The 16,541-nt window shown below is 41.0% G+C and overlaps 1 protein-coding gene across 1 annotated transcript in view; it reads right to left on the reverse strand.

Moving 5' to 3' along the window:
• Positions 1 to 12,688, reverse strand: part of TYR (tyrosinase) — a 57,333-nt gene extending 44,645 nt beyond the window's left edge. Inside the window, exon 1 of the mRNA NM_204160.2 lies at positions 11,701 to 12,688. Coding sequence (NP_989491.1) covers positions 11,701 to 12,519 — 819 coding nt within the window. The 5' untranslated portion in view covers positions 12,520 to 12,688. The remainder of the gene's footprint in view (positions 1 to 11,700) is intronic.
• Between the last annotated feature and the right edge of the window lie 3,853 nt (positions 12,689 to 16,541).

A 16,541-nucleotide genomic window follows, 5' to 3' on the forward strand; every position in this document is an offset into this window, starting at 1 on the left:
CGAATATATATATATATATTTATATATTATTTATATATATATATTATATTATATATATATATTTAAGTTCTTCTAAAATGAGCCCATAGGAAGTTTTTACATGTTCTAACAAAGATTTCTACCTTATATTCAGGACATGGCCTGGCAGGGAGTCAGGATGGAGAATGGAGGATGGAGAAAAATGTAATGACACAATAACAAGCAGAAGATAATGTTAGATGGTTTGGTGGTCCTGTCTTTTGGTACAGTTGATAGATTTACCAAAAAGAGCAACAGTGGCTCAAAACTTCCAGGAGTTCTTTCATTGGCACCTCAGAAGATGTTGAGAGTCTGAACCAAATCTGCCACCTAATGCTTTACATTATTTTTTCTTAAAACAAACAAACAACAACAAAACAAACAAACAAACAAAAAAGACCAAAACAAAATACCTCCAAACAACTAGAGATCTCTTCAAATAGGATTCTGTGATTAGCAGGTAATCAATATAGTTAGTGAGAAAATTGTGTGGAGAAAGAAAAGGTCTCAATTTTGTGTGATATACATTCAAAAGTCTTTCATCCTGGAAGCGTATCCTTGTTTCATTGACTGAAACAATGGAGAAGGTGGTTGAAAGCAGTGTATCTGCAATGAATGAGGTGGAGGAACAAGAGGTTCTCTTTTATGGAAAGAAGTGAGTGGGAGATTTACTTTGCTGCTGCTAGAAGTGTACAAATTGCTGGGAATGAAAACACTGTAGGGCAACCTCTGCAATCAATAGAGAGAGGCATCTCCAGAACGTGATTCAGCCCTCCCAAACCAGATGTCTAGTAACTGAGATGTACTTACTTCTAGGGGTGCCAAGTTCTCTCCATTGATTAAGTCAACGAAAGAAAATGTGTAAAAAAAAATCAATGTGGGAACAGTCTCAGGACTGCAGTTATCAAGGAAAGCAAAATTAAGTGTTCAGCTTAATGTTCTGTTTCTGCATTAGGATGGGATGAATCACACCCTGGAGGCATGGATATGCCTCTGAAGTCACTAAAGACAGAGTCAAAGACAACTTGCTTCACTGACTGACAAACTTTTGGATGACTGGAAGGAGATGAGAAGAATCCTTTTCTAAGTGATTTGTCCATAGATTCAGAGAAAATGTGTGACGGAGCTGGTGATATAACCTAGATTTCTCAAGGATCTGGAGTTCTTAAATGATAAGCTTCTTATGAATATGAATCTCATGAATAAATTATTCTTTTTTTTCCTCTTTTTTTTTTTTTTTTTGAGGAGATAAGAAAGCTTATCAGAGAAATTTATCCATTGAGACGGCTCTGTTAACTGAAATTTTCCCCGGTCTATTAAAACTGCTTAGGTGCCCTTGGAGGCTGAAGGTGGTTGTCCAGCAGGGTTTAACATGCACAGAACTCAATTTCTCTTGGCAGCTCTCTCGAGGATTGTGCCTCTAAGTTTATTTTCCTTAGGTTTCACCAAGAAGGAAGGGGTAGCGAGATGGAGAGCCCTACACTTAGAAACACAAAGCACAGCTACACAGCTGTTTTGATGACTGTTTTCTCTTTACTCTAATGAAGTTCAACCAAATTAAAAGGAAAGCAGGGGGGTGGTTTATGTGGGAGATGTTATAGTAATTTTTTTGCTTATAAAGAATGCACAATCTGAAGTCCCTACAAATGTACTAGTGAAGAAAACTAGTGAGCCTTGCCTGGTGGACCTCAACCCTTTTCCCAGTCAGCACTTGGCTCAGAAACTACACTCACAAAAGCTTTCTGTCTAGCTTGGTTTTCTCCAATCCTTCTGTAGAGCTTTTCCTGGGTTTTCTGCCTTGTCATCTCTTGTCTTTTCATCCTCTGCCCACCACCTAGAGATATAACCCCACCGCATCCTAAAGAGAAAGCATGCATTGCTTTCACAATTGGCATCTCAGACACTCAGCTTTCAAGCATGAGCTCAAATATATCTAAACAAAAAAGCATTTCCCCATTGTTTTGTTTGTTTGTTTTATTGTGATTTAATTCCACCCGGTGTTAGGAGGCTTATAAATCCCTTAAGTGTTATTTTTTAATTCAATTTGTGTCTCTGTGTAGCCCTTGTTAACTGACTAACTGAACAGAAGCAAGATGCTGTAAGGCACCTGGTAGCACATGATCATTAAATGCCAACGTAAGGGGCAGGAATGAAAGTGCTTAACTGCACCCTTCCTGCCCTGAACTAAATGTTAAAATCTGGCTGTAAAATGAGCTTGGGTGCTTTTCCAGAAAAGCGTGATTTAGGTGTTACAAGTTATAGTTCTATCCTGAAAATATTATTTGCTGTTTTTATCAGTCAGGTGTGATGTTAGTAGTAACAGCACATAGGCCAGTCAAAAGTGTCTTTTTTTTCCTTCTGGATTTAATCTACATAATGTTTATGCAAAATAGGTCACAGAATTGCCTTTTTTTTTTTTTTTTTCATTCAGTATGAGGTTTTTCTACTAAAAAAAAAAATGCTTTTTTAAACATTTTGTATTCCCTTCTGGAACAGTCCTGAGCAAATTTCTCTGTTCACCCTGAAGAAAGCCTCACATTCAAACTGCACCCAGTGTCTGTGTGCACAAATCCACTGGTTCCACAGAAATCGTTAAGAGCATTCTCTGAGAAACAGCTTATGTAAGCAGTAAGCGGAGCGAACACCAGTAGATGGCAGCCCAGAACGCACAGCAACATTCATGGGCCTTATATCACCAAAAAAATAAAGAAATAATGAAAATCCCTTGGTGCACTGCAGCTGAGATCTTCTGCACAGCTCTTTGTATCATTCCTTAGAAAACGGGCTGTTAAGTGTGTGGAAGCATTGCTGCTGTTTAGTTTGTTCCTGCTTGCATAGACCAGCCCCTGGGCTGAAGTAAGAGGAATAGCTTTTGGCAAAGTTCGGTCTTTTCTCTACCATTTTTAAATTCAAAGCTTCGGAGTTTCGAGTGACAAATTATTTGTGCTTATTACATAGAGACATGCAGTACATGTAACATATACCTGAATACCTGGAAAAGTTGATGAATAACTTTCTTGGTTACTGAAATGGCTGCTCACTGAAAAAGTGACCTGAAATTCCTTTGGTTGCTGAGGAAGTGCAGCCACTAAGAAGTGAATCTGCGCCTCTGCATACTGCTTCCTTGGAGAGCCAGTTCTTAACTCTGCTCCTCTTCTGAGCCCACAAACCACAAATCCACCCCTGTCTGGAAGATGTATCAGAATGTTTTTGTGGTTCTCTGCTCCAGGTTAATACAGTGTAAAATAACATTTTGGAGTACAGCCAGAGCTACCACTTTTCTGTGGAGCACGTCATGCCTCTCCCAGGGGTGATAACTGGGCATTTCCAAGCCCTCCTTTGCTGCATTTGGTCATCCCTCTGTACTGAGCTCTGGTGAGGCTGCACCTTCAGTACTATGTTCAGTTTTGGGCCCCTCACTACAAGAAAGACAGTGAGGCCCTGGAACGAGTCCAGAGAAGGGCAGCGAAGCTGTGAGGGATCTGGAGCACAAGTGTTCTGGGAAACAGCTGGGGGAACTGGGATTGTTCAGTCTGGAGGAGAGGAGGCTGAGGGGAGACCTTATCACTCTCTACAGCTAGCTGAAGGGTGGTGAGGTGGGGATTGGCCTCTTCTCCCATGTAACTAGAGATAGGACTAGAGGGAATGGCCTCAAGTTGCACCAGGAGAGATTCAGGTTGAACATTAGGAAAAATTTCTTCTCAGAAAGAGTACTGGCACAGACTGCCCAGGGAGGCTGTGAAGTCACTGACCCTGGAGGTTTTCCAGAAATGTGGAGATGTGGCACTGAGAGACATGATTAGTAGGCATAATTGTGATAGGTTGATGGTTGGACTGGTTGATCTTAGAGGTCTTTTCCAACCTTAATGATTTGATGATTCTATGATTCCCGTGTGTCCGTTTGTCTCACAATAAGTCTAGACGCATGAATTGGAGCCGTGGATTCCACTTTGTACCAGTTCAGTGCCTTTCTCTTCTCCCTTTTGTTCTCCATTTCTGCTCACACCCTTGCTTGGAAATGGCAATCAAGTGCAGCTCTCATACTCGATTTAAAATGTGGCAATTGTAAAGAGGTTTAATTTTATTTATTTATTTGTTTATTTTTTATGGCTGCATTAGGGCAAGACATAATCTAATCCTAATTAAGTGGCAAAGATCAGGCATTTCTTCACCAAAGTGGAAAAATACAGGGAAATCCCCAAATCTACAATAAAACAAACTGTACTTTGGTAGCTTACTTTTATAGGCAGCACTTTAGCAGGTGCTGTATCTATAGCAGTCCAAATGGTTTCTAAGGGATTGTGTATATTTATATCTAATTCTTCATATACTCCTGAATGTTAGCAGAAATGGGAAGGTAAAACAGACAAAGAAAATTGTAAAGTAAAACTTCAAAGAAATTCTAAAAACATTTATATGTATACTTTATGCATGTGAAAGGTCATTAATTATCTCTGTGACTCTTCCAGCATAAGCATTAACTAGAAGAGCTATGAAACTCAAGGCTACAAATAGATGGGACAAATGTGAAGTGACAGCTCTAAAACAAACCCAGGCCCTGCAAGGTATTTTCTCAACCTCCAGAAGAAGTTGATGAGTTTTGTCTATTTGCTCATATGCATCCCAAACCTGGTGGATAACTTACAATGCATTCAACACCTCAAAATGTTTCTGAGGAGGAGTAGGAAACTCTGCTATTCTCTGCTCCCTGTATGGAGCTGTAGTCCCCATGAGGCCTCCCCTCAGCCTCCTCTGCCCTGGAATGAACAAACCAGGGGTCCTCAGCCACTCCTCGTATGTCTCCCCCTCTAGATCCTTCAGCATCTTTGCAGTCCTTTTCTCAGTACATAACAGAAAAGTATATGCTAGAGAAACTGAGAAAACATACTAGAGAAGATCCAACTACTGGCCAATATCCAACCTCATGATTCTGTAGAGTTACTTTCAGATTACAATGACATTAAGAGGCAGAGGAAGCCCAACTGGCTGCATTTGCTGTGGCTGGTTTAAGAATTGTTGGCTTGTGGTGTTTCTATTTTTATTTTTATTTTTTATTTTATTTATTTATTTATTTATTTTTACCAGAGGTTTGAGGCTCTGGAACTTTAGGGACAGATAAGTGAGGATGCAGAGGAAGATCCACCCAGGATGTTGCCAAGGGCGAGGAGGTCAACTCTATGCCTCAAGACTTTCTCCACCAAAAAGGAAAGACGAGCAATCGTCATGGGTGACTCCATTCTGAAAGGAAAGAGGGCCCCATCTATCAGCCAGACCCTAGATGCAGGGAAGTGTGCTGCCTCCCCAGGGCCTTTGTAAGGGACATTGCTAGGGGATTCCCTAGACCAGTTTTCCCCTCTGATTATTATCCCTCAAGAGGGAAGCCTGAGAGCTATCAAAAGAGACCTCAGGGAATTCAAGCAGTCAGTGGATGGAGAGAGGGTACAGGTGGTATTTTTCTCTATCCTTTCAGTGGCTCTGAGGGATACTGACAGGATCAGGAAAACCCATCTGATAAATAAGTGGCTAAGAAGCTGGTGCCACTGCAGGAATTTTGGCTTTTTTGACTATGGGATGGTTTGCTTGGCACTTGGTTTGATGGCCATCAATGGGGTCAATCTGGGTTTTTGGGGAAGAGAATTTTGCTGCAGGAGCTGTGTGGGCTCACTGACATGGCTTTAAACTAGATTTGATGGGGACAGGCATGATAGCAAGTCTGCCCATGACAAGGTGTGGATTAGCATAGCAAAGTTAGAAAAAAAAGGTGCTTGTGGGGGCCCTCAGTCTGTTGCATTTTATGATGAATATACTAGGCATCAAGCTGGTGGAGCTCATCACCAGGGCTTTAAAGCAGATTTGATGGGGAAAGGGGATGTACTGCTGAGAAAGAGGGAAGAATCAGGAAACACCGTTGCTTTAGGAAGCAGCTGGGGAAAACCTCAGATTTTTCCCAGGGTTTCATGAGAGGGCTCCTCCAAAAAGGTACTGTGTCTGAAAGCTCAGCTGAAGTGCCTCAATAGTAATGCACACAGCATGGGAAATAAGCAGGAGGAATTATAAACCATGTTGTGATTGGAAAACTATGATTTTATAGCTATCTGGAAATGTGGGATGACTCACAGAACTGGAGTGCCATAACTGAGGGCTATGAGCTTTTTAGAATGAATAGGCAAGGTAGGATAAGCTACAAGAAGTTTCACACTCACAGGCTCTCATCCTGATGGAGGATTTCAACCACCCAGATATCTGCTGGCAAGACAACATGGTGAGCTGTAAGAGATCCAGAAGACTCCTGGAGTCCATTAATGATAACTTTCTAGTTCAAGTATTGGATCGACCAGAGGTGAAGCACTGCTGGAACTGTTGCTCACCAATGTGGAGGAGATTTTTAAAGATATTAAGAGTGGAGGTAGCCTGGGCTGCAGTGCCCATGTCCTGGTCAAATCTGTGATCTCGAGGAACACAGGCCTGGCAAAGAATGGAATCAGGACCCTGAAATTCAGGAGAGTGAAATACAAGCTGTATAAGGAGTTGTTGGATGAAATCGCCTGGAAAATTCTACATGGGGACAAAGAAATATGACATAACTGGCAACACCCTAAGGATGAGAGCACAATAGCTCTCCATCCTCCAGCATAAGAAATCAGGATGATGAGGCAGGAAACCACCTGGACATGCTTGAAAAGTGGGCACACAAATGTCTAATGATGTTTAACAAGGCCAAGTGCCAAGTGTTGCACTTGGGTTGGAGCAAGCCCAGACACAAGTACAGTCAGGGAGAAGAACTCATTGTGAGCATTTCTGCAGAGATGGACTTGGGGCTCCTGATAGATGGAAAGCTGGGCATGTGACAGCAACTCTTATAGCCCAGAAGGCCAACTGTATCCTAGGCTGCATCAAAAGACCAGCAGGGAGGGAGAGGTGATCGTCCCCCTCTCTTCTGCCCTTGGGAGGCCCCAGCTGGGGTATTGCGTCCAAGTCTTGGGTGCCCAGTACAGGAAGGATGTGGAGGTGTTGGAGTGGATCCAGAGGAGGCCATCAGGGTGATCAAAGTGCTGGAGCACCTATCCTGTGACGAAAGATTGAGGGAGTTGGACCTGTTTGTCTTGGAGAGAAGAAGGTTCTGTGGAGACCTCATTGTGGCCTTTCAGTACTTGAAGAGAGCTTACAAGCAAGAGGGAAACTGACTTTTTACACAGTCTAAAAGTGATAGGACAAGAGGGAATGGCTGTAAACTAAAAAAAGGTAGATTTAAGTTAGATGTTAGGAAGAAATTTTTTACTCAGAGAATGGTGAGGTGCTGGAACAGGCTGCCCAGAGAGCTGTGGATGTCCCATCTGGATGGGGCCCAGGGCAGCTTGATCCCGTGGCTGACAGTTAGCATGTGGCAAGGAAGTTGCTGATCTTTAAGGTCCCCTCCAACCTAAGCCACTCTATGATTTTCATTTTTAAAGGCGGAAGCATTCAAGGCTACGCTGGATGGGGCTGTGAACAACCTGGTCTAGAGGGAGATGTCCCTGCCTATAGCAGAGGGTTGGAACTAGGTGATCTTAAAGGTCTCTTCCAACCCAAACCCTTCTATGACTCTATGATTCTGTGACAGAAAACAGTGCTTCAAATGATTCCCTCAGATTATTCAACTAGCAGTACAGCTCCATGATAAGCTGTGCTTAGAATTAAGTAACAGTGCCTGAATAACAGATATTATTTCTTATCAAGTCATATTTCCAGGTAATGGATCAAAAGTGCTGCCATTATTAGTTCAAGAGCCTTGTATCCACTTGGTATTTTTGGAACTTATTTCCCATTTGTAGTAATTTTTCGTTTGTAATTCTGCAGGGCGATACAGAAAGAAGTGCAAAGGGAAATTCTTGGTGGTTGCATCAAAGAATTGGCTCCACCACAGCTGAGAGTAGGCAGCCCTCCATGCTATGCAATTACTTCTCACAAACAACACTTCTTTTAGGAGAGAGAAAATTCAAGGGATGGAGGATGAAGTCAGGGGTGTAGCCTGGTTGCACAATTGCAAATCTAAGACAGCATTTATTTTCTGCTAGCTATTTATTTATCTGCTTTATTTTCTTCATTGCTTGTCTAGCACGTGGGGGGGAACTCCAGAACTCTGATGCTTGATCCCAGCAGAAATATTCTGCTTTTAATTGTAGAAGGCTTTTAAAATTTATTTAGGTATTTATTTATTTATATTTGTATCTCCACTGACTTCAGTAATTTACCCAAATTATCTCTGGTGAAGAGGAGAGCAGAATTTCACCCACTGCTATTTAAGCAAGGCATCATAATGATTTCTTTAGCAAATTCATTAGCTTGAATAATTGTAGAAATGAACAGTAAAACATAAAACTCTCAAAATATCATGGAAGAGCTGTATTTCCCACCTTGCCTTCTGATAAATTGGCATGGAATTATAAAACTTGGTAAAGGTGCCATGCAGTCCTAAACAAATCTAAAAGCAACATTTGAGTCATCAAAAGCAAGTGGCTGAAAGCATAGGAAAATCCTTTCTACCCACATTAAAGCATGAAAGAGGCAAACCAATAAAACCACTGAAGATCCCTGATAGTCTTACTGGTAAAAGCAGAGACAAGAATCAAAAGTTTCACTTAGGTGGCAAACATGAGGAAAATGTGGACTGATAATTCACTCAGCTAAGTGGTAACAGCAGCATGCCAAATAAAAGTAAGGGGAAAGCAAGAATTTCAGCATGTATTCATGGGTATCCATGTTGCCATGGCAACTTCTCAATGGAATAAAGTATTTTCTCCTTTCTTTAGGGATTAAAAAAAAAAAAAGAGAGATGCTGTTCTGCAAATAGACACTTTGCCTTTTTAAAATAAACCCATAACTGTACCTTGAGCAGAATTTCCTCCTGTAGCAGACATTGTTTTGTTATGCTTTAGAAAGAGACTCAATATTGTAAAAGGACATTACATTACATACTTGTTATTCAAGAGGTTTCTCTTGCCCTCTTTTTAATCTGTTTGTTTATTAAAAGCCTAAATTCCTTCACATTTCTGGATCTTCCTCTTCTCCCCCTCTCTCTCTCTTCTCTCTCTCTCTCTCTCTTTATAAATCCTCTTGTTATTTATCAACAGACCTTAGATAAGCAACATATTCTGCAGCAGATCTACGCTTTCTGGTCAAAGCTAAGGCTGTGTTTGTTCCCTTTCAATTTTCTGGAGTGTGATTCTAATCTCTTATTTTTTGCTACTTAAAGCAACTGTATCAACTAAGTTATTCCATCGTCAGCAAGTGTTAAAAGTCAGATTCAATGTCAATAAAGAAATATCAGTTAGTTTCGTATCTTCACCCCAAGCTCACTGACTGAAAATGCCGCTCTGTTCAATCTTGGTTGTTCTTTCCTAGATAAGGCAGCTGATAGAGGATGTTAAAGTAGAATAACCCCCTTTGAATTTAAAATCGTGCTATTTTGGAAACTGGAAGCTATTTTGGGAAGTGTAACATTTCCAGAAGGGACTGAAAAATATAAGTGATAAACATTCACTTTCAGAAATGACTTGGAAAGCTTCATTGAAAAACTTAGGTGTTTTTACTCATAGACACTGACTCTGAATGTGTTTTAAATATAGAACAATATTCATTGTTGTGCCTACTGAAGTTATATGTTTTTAAAGCCACCGATTTCCTAAAATGTGTTTGTTTCCAGAATATATCTATGACAGTAACCTTAAATGAGAAGTTATAAACTGTCTAGTTCCTAAATATATTCACCGCAACTGGTAAAGAGTCTGGGTGCTTATCACTAGGATGGAGAAGTTCTAAGAATTTGGATGCGGTTAATAGTATCTTTGAAAAAGAGAGCTAAATCTAACTATCTGATCCCTCCAGGGCTTTTAGAAAACATTGCTAGCAGGTTGCTGATTCCTTTATACAACTTGCCTCCTACTGCTTTGGTTATCTCATCCAGTACACTGCACTGAAAGCTCCACTTGACAAATATAGCCAGCTCAATTCTAGTTTCATTTATTCCATGTTAACACTTGTACCATTTCCTGTAACTATTTAGTTGAGCACAGACCAGGATCAGATCCACTTCATTCTGGTAATGCAATCCAATTTAGTTAGTAGAGTTCATCTAGATTCATACTATTAGAAATAAGGGTAATCTTTACATATGAGATCAAAATACATGTTTTTTGACTCTATTTATTTTATGCCTATGGCTAAAATATATGTGGCCAGGAATGTTCCTGGGCACTGAGACCAAATAACAGAATCGCAGAATATCTCAAATTGGAAGGGACACATAAAAGATCATTGAGTCCATTTCCTGGATCCAAACCCAAAATCAGACCAAACAGCATGAAAAAATCCGTACCTACGCTACAAACAAAACACAATATCTTAGTTTCCTGAACAGTGTAATTTTATACAAACAATGACCTAGAAATGGTCCCTGAAAAGTACCTGTGAGGGGGACAACTAAATATAAATATACACATACATTTAACATAGTACATATATTTACATACATATGTATTTATATAACACATACAAACAATTTGTGCCAGAGAACATCCTAAAATAGGTCTGCTATAGTACATGGGAATGCTTGAGTTTACAGGACTAGACATAGACTACATTATTTAGAGGGCACAAATCAAGATTAAATACAGAAAACCAGCCCAGTAACCCCAGTTAGTCATTGTTTTGTAAGGCCAGAGTATCAGTGAGCTGCTGGCTTGTATCTCTTTCACTTTCCATTAAATCACTAACACTGCTCAATCTTCGTTTGGGTTGTTGGTACAGAAATAAATAGAACAGAGCTAGATTTACACCAACATAATCATAGACTTCAGTGCCAGAAGGGACTGTTGTTATTGTTATGATGGAGTATGTCTGTGGAAGCCAATAGACCTCTGCCACTGTATTTTAGGCACTGTGATAATAATGAGCAAGAGCCAAATAAACTCTAGAAGCTCTCAGTGTTAGAACAGCACAGTATAGTTCGACTACATGACGCTGTATCACCTAGGTAAGTATGTAATCTTGGTTTATAGACTAACTCACAGTGTTTTTAAGTGGAAGAGATAGCTATTGAACTTACTTATTTCCTCTGAGCAAAAAAGATCACTTCTTACTTTTCTTTTGAACTACTGAGGTGAACAGCACAGATGTTTCTTCCACGCTCTAAGGATTATTTACTTATTTATTTGCTTATTTATGTTGAAAGCAGACAAGACTAATTGGATAGTTTTAACTCCTGATGTAGAAAGTCACTGAGAGAGGAGTAGATCTTCTTAGAACAGTTTACTTCATTCAGTCACCAACCATTTTGCAGTGATTGTGTGCTAGCTATTTGCATACATAAATATTTCTTTATCTCAGCTGGCTGCTCCAGCACACACAAGCCTCTTCGGCCTGCTAAAGCTCATGCTTGGAAACAATGGCATGACTTTCCTCCCTCTAGACTGACTTTTATTCATAATTAAACTATGTTCTACAGAGTTAGAGAGATGAATGACTACTCTAAATGAAGATCCACATAAAATCTGGAAAGCAGTTTACTTTCTCTCCAGATAGCGCACCTCACTTAAGTACCTAAAGTCAGATTGGATAGTTTGTCCATGATCAGCTTTTCCCTTCCCCTGGCTCTGCCCTTACCTCTTGCCCTCCCCTTACCTTCACCCCTTTGCCTGTCCTTACCTGCCATGAGGAGAAAAATGATGCTGGGCTGAGTAAATTAGGGTTGGTGGGGTGTTGGCCACCCATGTATTCATCAGTACAGATCACACAGTCCTCTGCATCTCGCCAGTCCCAGTAGGGGATGGTGAAATTCTCATCACCTGTTATCTTCTGTATCTCACGTTCCCACAACAGCAGAAAAGCACGATGCCAAGGCAGAAAACCAGGGGCTTCATGGGCAAAATCAATGTCTCTCCACACATTGGAGCCACCTAAGAGTGTGTCTCGAGAGGCATAATAATGCATCCAGACGAAGAGATCGTACACGTTGATATTTCTGAACATGGGGTTGGAGCCGTTGTTCATCTGAGCATATGTGCCAGTAGCAATTACATAGTCCTTGCTGGGGATGTTCTTTGCTAGGTTAAGGTAGGCAAGGAACTTGTCCTTCTCACTGATGGTGAGCTGGAAGATGTTTCTTCTCGTTCTCAGTCGCCTTTCAGTGCAGTTTTGTCCTGAGAAGCCAAACTTGCACTCCCCACAGTTGAACCCCATGAAATTGCCTCTGCATCTGCATGTCCGGTTGTAAAAGACAGAAGGCCAATCCTCTCTGTCATCCACTCCTGAGAAAGGGAACTGTGGTCCCAGAGGAGCCTGAGAGAGAAGGATGCGCTGGCAGGTTCCTCTGTTGGAACGCTCCCCGCAAGGGGTCCCATCTCCATCCCAGGGCGGACAGCACTCCTTCCTCAGCAAGCTCTGCGTGTTTGCACAGACTCTGGGGAACTGCCCAGTGGACGGCTGAAGGATGACCAGCAGTAAGCCCATGGCAAACAGAAACATCCTCACAGAGCAGCAGGAGAGCATCAGTGTTATGCTTCAGTGCATGGAGAGTTCTCTCTGACCGCTCCAATGACCTGAGTGTGAAAGAAACTTTTCCTCCCAACTGGGAATGCTTCACCACTGACTCTGCTACTGTGAACCCTCCAATGTCCTTCCCCATTCCTACCCTGGATGCATTTACACACAGGATACACTTATGTGATTAATCTGATTATCACATGTTGTGGATGAAAGCCAAGTGTCTTTTTCCCCCACCCCCGACTGGTTTCAAAATGAAGGCATTTATTGTAAAATTTTAATCTTCTGCCTATCACATGATTGCTTTCTTGTTACAATTGGAGAAGGAGTAAGATTAAAATCTGGACACGGGGCAGCAGTTGGCTATTCGGCATCATTGTTTGATAATATGCTTTTCTGTAAACTGTTGTTTAAAAAAAGATAAAGAGAATCTGATCAGTTACATAAGGACAGTGAACATAAAAATGAGAAAATGACTATTATTGTGCACATAGGATGGCGACATGATAAATTATTTGGCTTGGTCTTTTTTTATATTTCAACTTAAGCTGACTTTCCCAGACCAGCATATGGCAAGGTGACTCTACAAAGTGAAAAACTGTCAAGCCCCTGATAAATCTACTATTTTAATAGATAACTCCATGCCAAAACCTGCACCCAAATCTCTTCAGTTTTTTGGGAAAACACAAAATTTGGTATCAGACTTGACAACAGTATTTTTAGCAGGACCTGGAAACGAAACCTTGACTTCTGTCTTTCTCCCATCAGGTAGCACCAACTCTGTGTGCTTTGCTCAGAACATTACTCCAGACAACTCACCCTTTTTTCACCTTATAAGAAAGCCTGATCTGCAGTAGTGGAGCTATATGAAAACCATTAGAAGTTATACCTACTTTGAAATTACCCCTTGAAGGAGGGACAGCTGTTGGTTTACTTGTGAGCAAATTGCACTTAAATTATGTCGTTACTACTAAAACTGCAGGAGTTTAGTTGTCATTGTTGCAGTTGCTTTAATCTCTTTTCTTTTTTTTTCTTTTTTCTTTTTATTTTTTTATTTTTTCCTACAAGAGTAATGACTACAGAGAATCTCAGGAAGGCAGGAACAACATCTAGGGAAATAAGTGAGAGCTCTGCTGGGAAACGATGCCTTTTGCTGGGATCAGCAGGTCATCACATGACCGTGCTGAGGAGCACGAGGTGCTTTAATCCTGTTGGCTTCTACGCCTCAGATATTCAGGGAGATTATCTCTGAGTGCCAGTGCCTGTGATGGGGCTCTTGGAGCAGAAAGAACAAGGGGAAAGGAGTGGTATTTTCAAAAATAGTTCTAACTGCAGGCTGATGCTTACTGTTGTTTGTCTGATTCCACGCTAGGCTTGTAAAACAGATATAATCACGGAAATGCTGCTTGTTTGATTTATTTTATTTTCTTTCTTTCTGGCTGTTTGGGAAACCTGTGCAATCTATTTCATTTAGTGTTCCTCCTGTGAAGGCTAGTGCAAAACTGCTACACATGAGAAGAGAGCCATCTCGGAGGATAACAATATATATTTTCTAATTTTCAGTGAAAAGCTATGGGAATAAGAAAGGCTTGAGGCAAAGCCTCAGAGTGAACCAGAATAGAACTTAAATATATATTTAAGTAGAGAGCTATACACAAAAATATATTTAATATCTTATGTTTATATTCAATGGAGATTTTATGTTCAAAGTTAAAAAAAATAAGAATACAGGTCTTGACATTTGTCATATGACACATTTCTGAAACAGCTGGTTAACAGAGGAATCTCCTGTGAAACTGTATGAATGAGAAACTCTGAATGAGAAATGTGACTGATGAGAAGTATATGTCACCCTTTTTGACCTACTGATGAGCAAAGGCTTCCTTTAATTAACTGTCAGTGATTCAGATAGTATTTGGCAAATCAACCTTTCCATCTATAAACAACAGTAAGTAAGACAATACATGTTCCTATTCCCCTGCATGACTGTAGAGTCATCAAAACATGAGATAGTCACACCTCATGTGCCGCATCTAGACCAAATTCTCGTCATTAATAATACTTCATAAGACTTTTCATTCCTTCAGCCCATCGTCATAGAATTCTGGAATATCCTGAGCTGGAAGGGACCCACACTTGTCATTGAGTACAGCTCCTGGCTGCACAAATGACCACCCAAAATTCAAGCCATACTTGTAAGAGAACTCTAACAGAACCATCATTTATAGAATCATAGAATCATAGAATCACTAAGGTTGGAAAAGACCCACAGGATCATCCAGTCCAACCATTCACCCATCACCAATGGTTCTCGCTAAACCATGTCCCTCAACACAACGTCCAAACGCTCTTTGAACACCACCAGGCTCAGTGACTCCACCACCTCTCTTGGCAGCCCATTCCAGTGCCTGACCACCCTTTCAGAGAAGTAGTATTTCCTAACGTGCAGCCTGAATCTTCCCTGATGCAGCTTGAAGCCATTCCCTCTAGTCCTATCACTAGTCAGCCGGGAGAAGAGGCTGACCCCCAGCTCACTACAACCTCCTTTCAGGTAGTTATAGGGAGCAATAAGGTCTCCCCTGAGCCTCCTCTTTCTAGACTGAACAACCCCAGCTCCTTCAGCCGCTCTTCATAAGGTCTGTGCTCCAGACCCCTCACCAGCTTTGTTGCCCTCCTCTGGACACGCTCCAGGGCCTCGATGTCTTTCTTACAGTGAGGGGCCCAAAACTGGACACAGTACTCGAGGTGCGGCCTCACCAGTGCTGAGTACAGGGGAATAATTACTTCCCTGTTCCTGCTGGCCACACTATTTCTGATACAAGCCAGGATGCCATTGGCCTTCTTGGCCACCTGGGCACACTGCTGGCTCATGTTCAGTCTAGCATCAATCAACACCCCCAGGTCCATTTCCTCTACACAGTCTTCCAGCCACTGTGCTCCATGCCTGTAGCGTTGCCTGGGGTTATTGCGGCCAAAGTGCAGGACCCGGCATTTGGTCTTGTTGAATCCCATCCCATTGGCTTCAGCCCAGCTATCCAACCTATCCAGATCCCTCTGTAAGGCCTCGCTACCCTCAGGCAGATCAACACTTCCAGCTAGCTTGGTGTCATCTGCAAACTTACTGAGGATGTATTTATTTTTAACTGAAGATTGTGTGTAAGCTGAAATTAGACTTTAGACTGAGAACTCTGTCTTGAATTTTGCCAGTGGATTAACATCATCATGCTGCGTGCACTGAAATCTCATTCTCATATCTGAGTCCCAGCATCTGAGTATGAGTCAAGACTATTTTATTCAAAGCTGACAAATGCTAGGTTTTCCACAAGATCAGCATGGTTGTAGCAGACTGCCTCCTATATCCAAAAACATACTCTAATTTGGTGGCCCTATCCAAGTTTATCTGATTCTAGAATAAAAATGACCATGAATCACATTAAATTTGGGTCCTGTAGAGGAAAACTCCAGGAACAACCTAGCATGAGTCTCTACCTCATGCATCCGAATTTTAACTCCACACAAAAATTTGCAACCGGATCGCTCGAAGGATTGATTTCAGTGTAGCAGAGTAACACAACAATATTTAAGACCTAAGATGCGCTTTTATTACAAAGTTCTTAAGTGCTTTATAGAGTTGTCAGTAATTACAGATGAGAAAACCATCACAGATACAGGATGGTGAAATATCTTCCTGACATACACAAGCTACTTTTCTTGTGGTTTTAGGATTGGTTTTTCAGCCTCATTGCAATTGCTAAACCAAATTGTTTACACAGACAGTGCTCATGATTTTTCTGATGTAATTATGAGCAAAAGAAAAAGAACACATCAAATTACAAATAGTGCAAAAATAACTCTTGATCAGTGTTAACTCACATTTTAAAGATATTACTGGAAATTTCAATTTTAGGCTGTTGATAATGAAGCAATGAAAGTTTCAGGTAATTTTAAAAAGGTTATTAAAAGGTTTTTAAAACTTCTAGTACCTGGATGATACTGTGAAGATA

Source organism: Gallus gallus, chromosome 1 (assembly GCF_016699485.2).
Source record: "Gallus gallus isolate bGalGal1 chromosome 1, bGalGal1.mat.broiler.GRCg7b, whole genome shotgun sequence".
In the NCBI taxonomy this organism is placed as follows: Eukaryota; Metazoa; Chordata; class Aves; order Galliformes; family Phasianidae; genus Gallus; species Gallus gallus.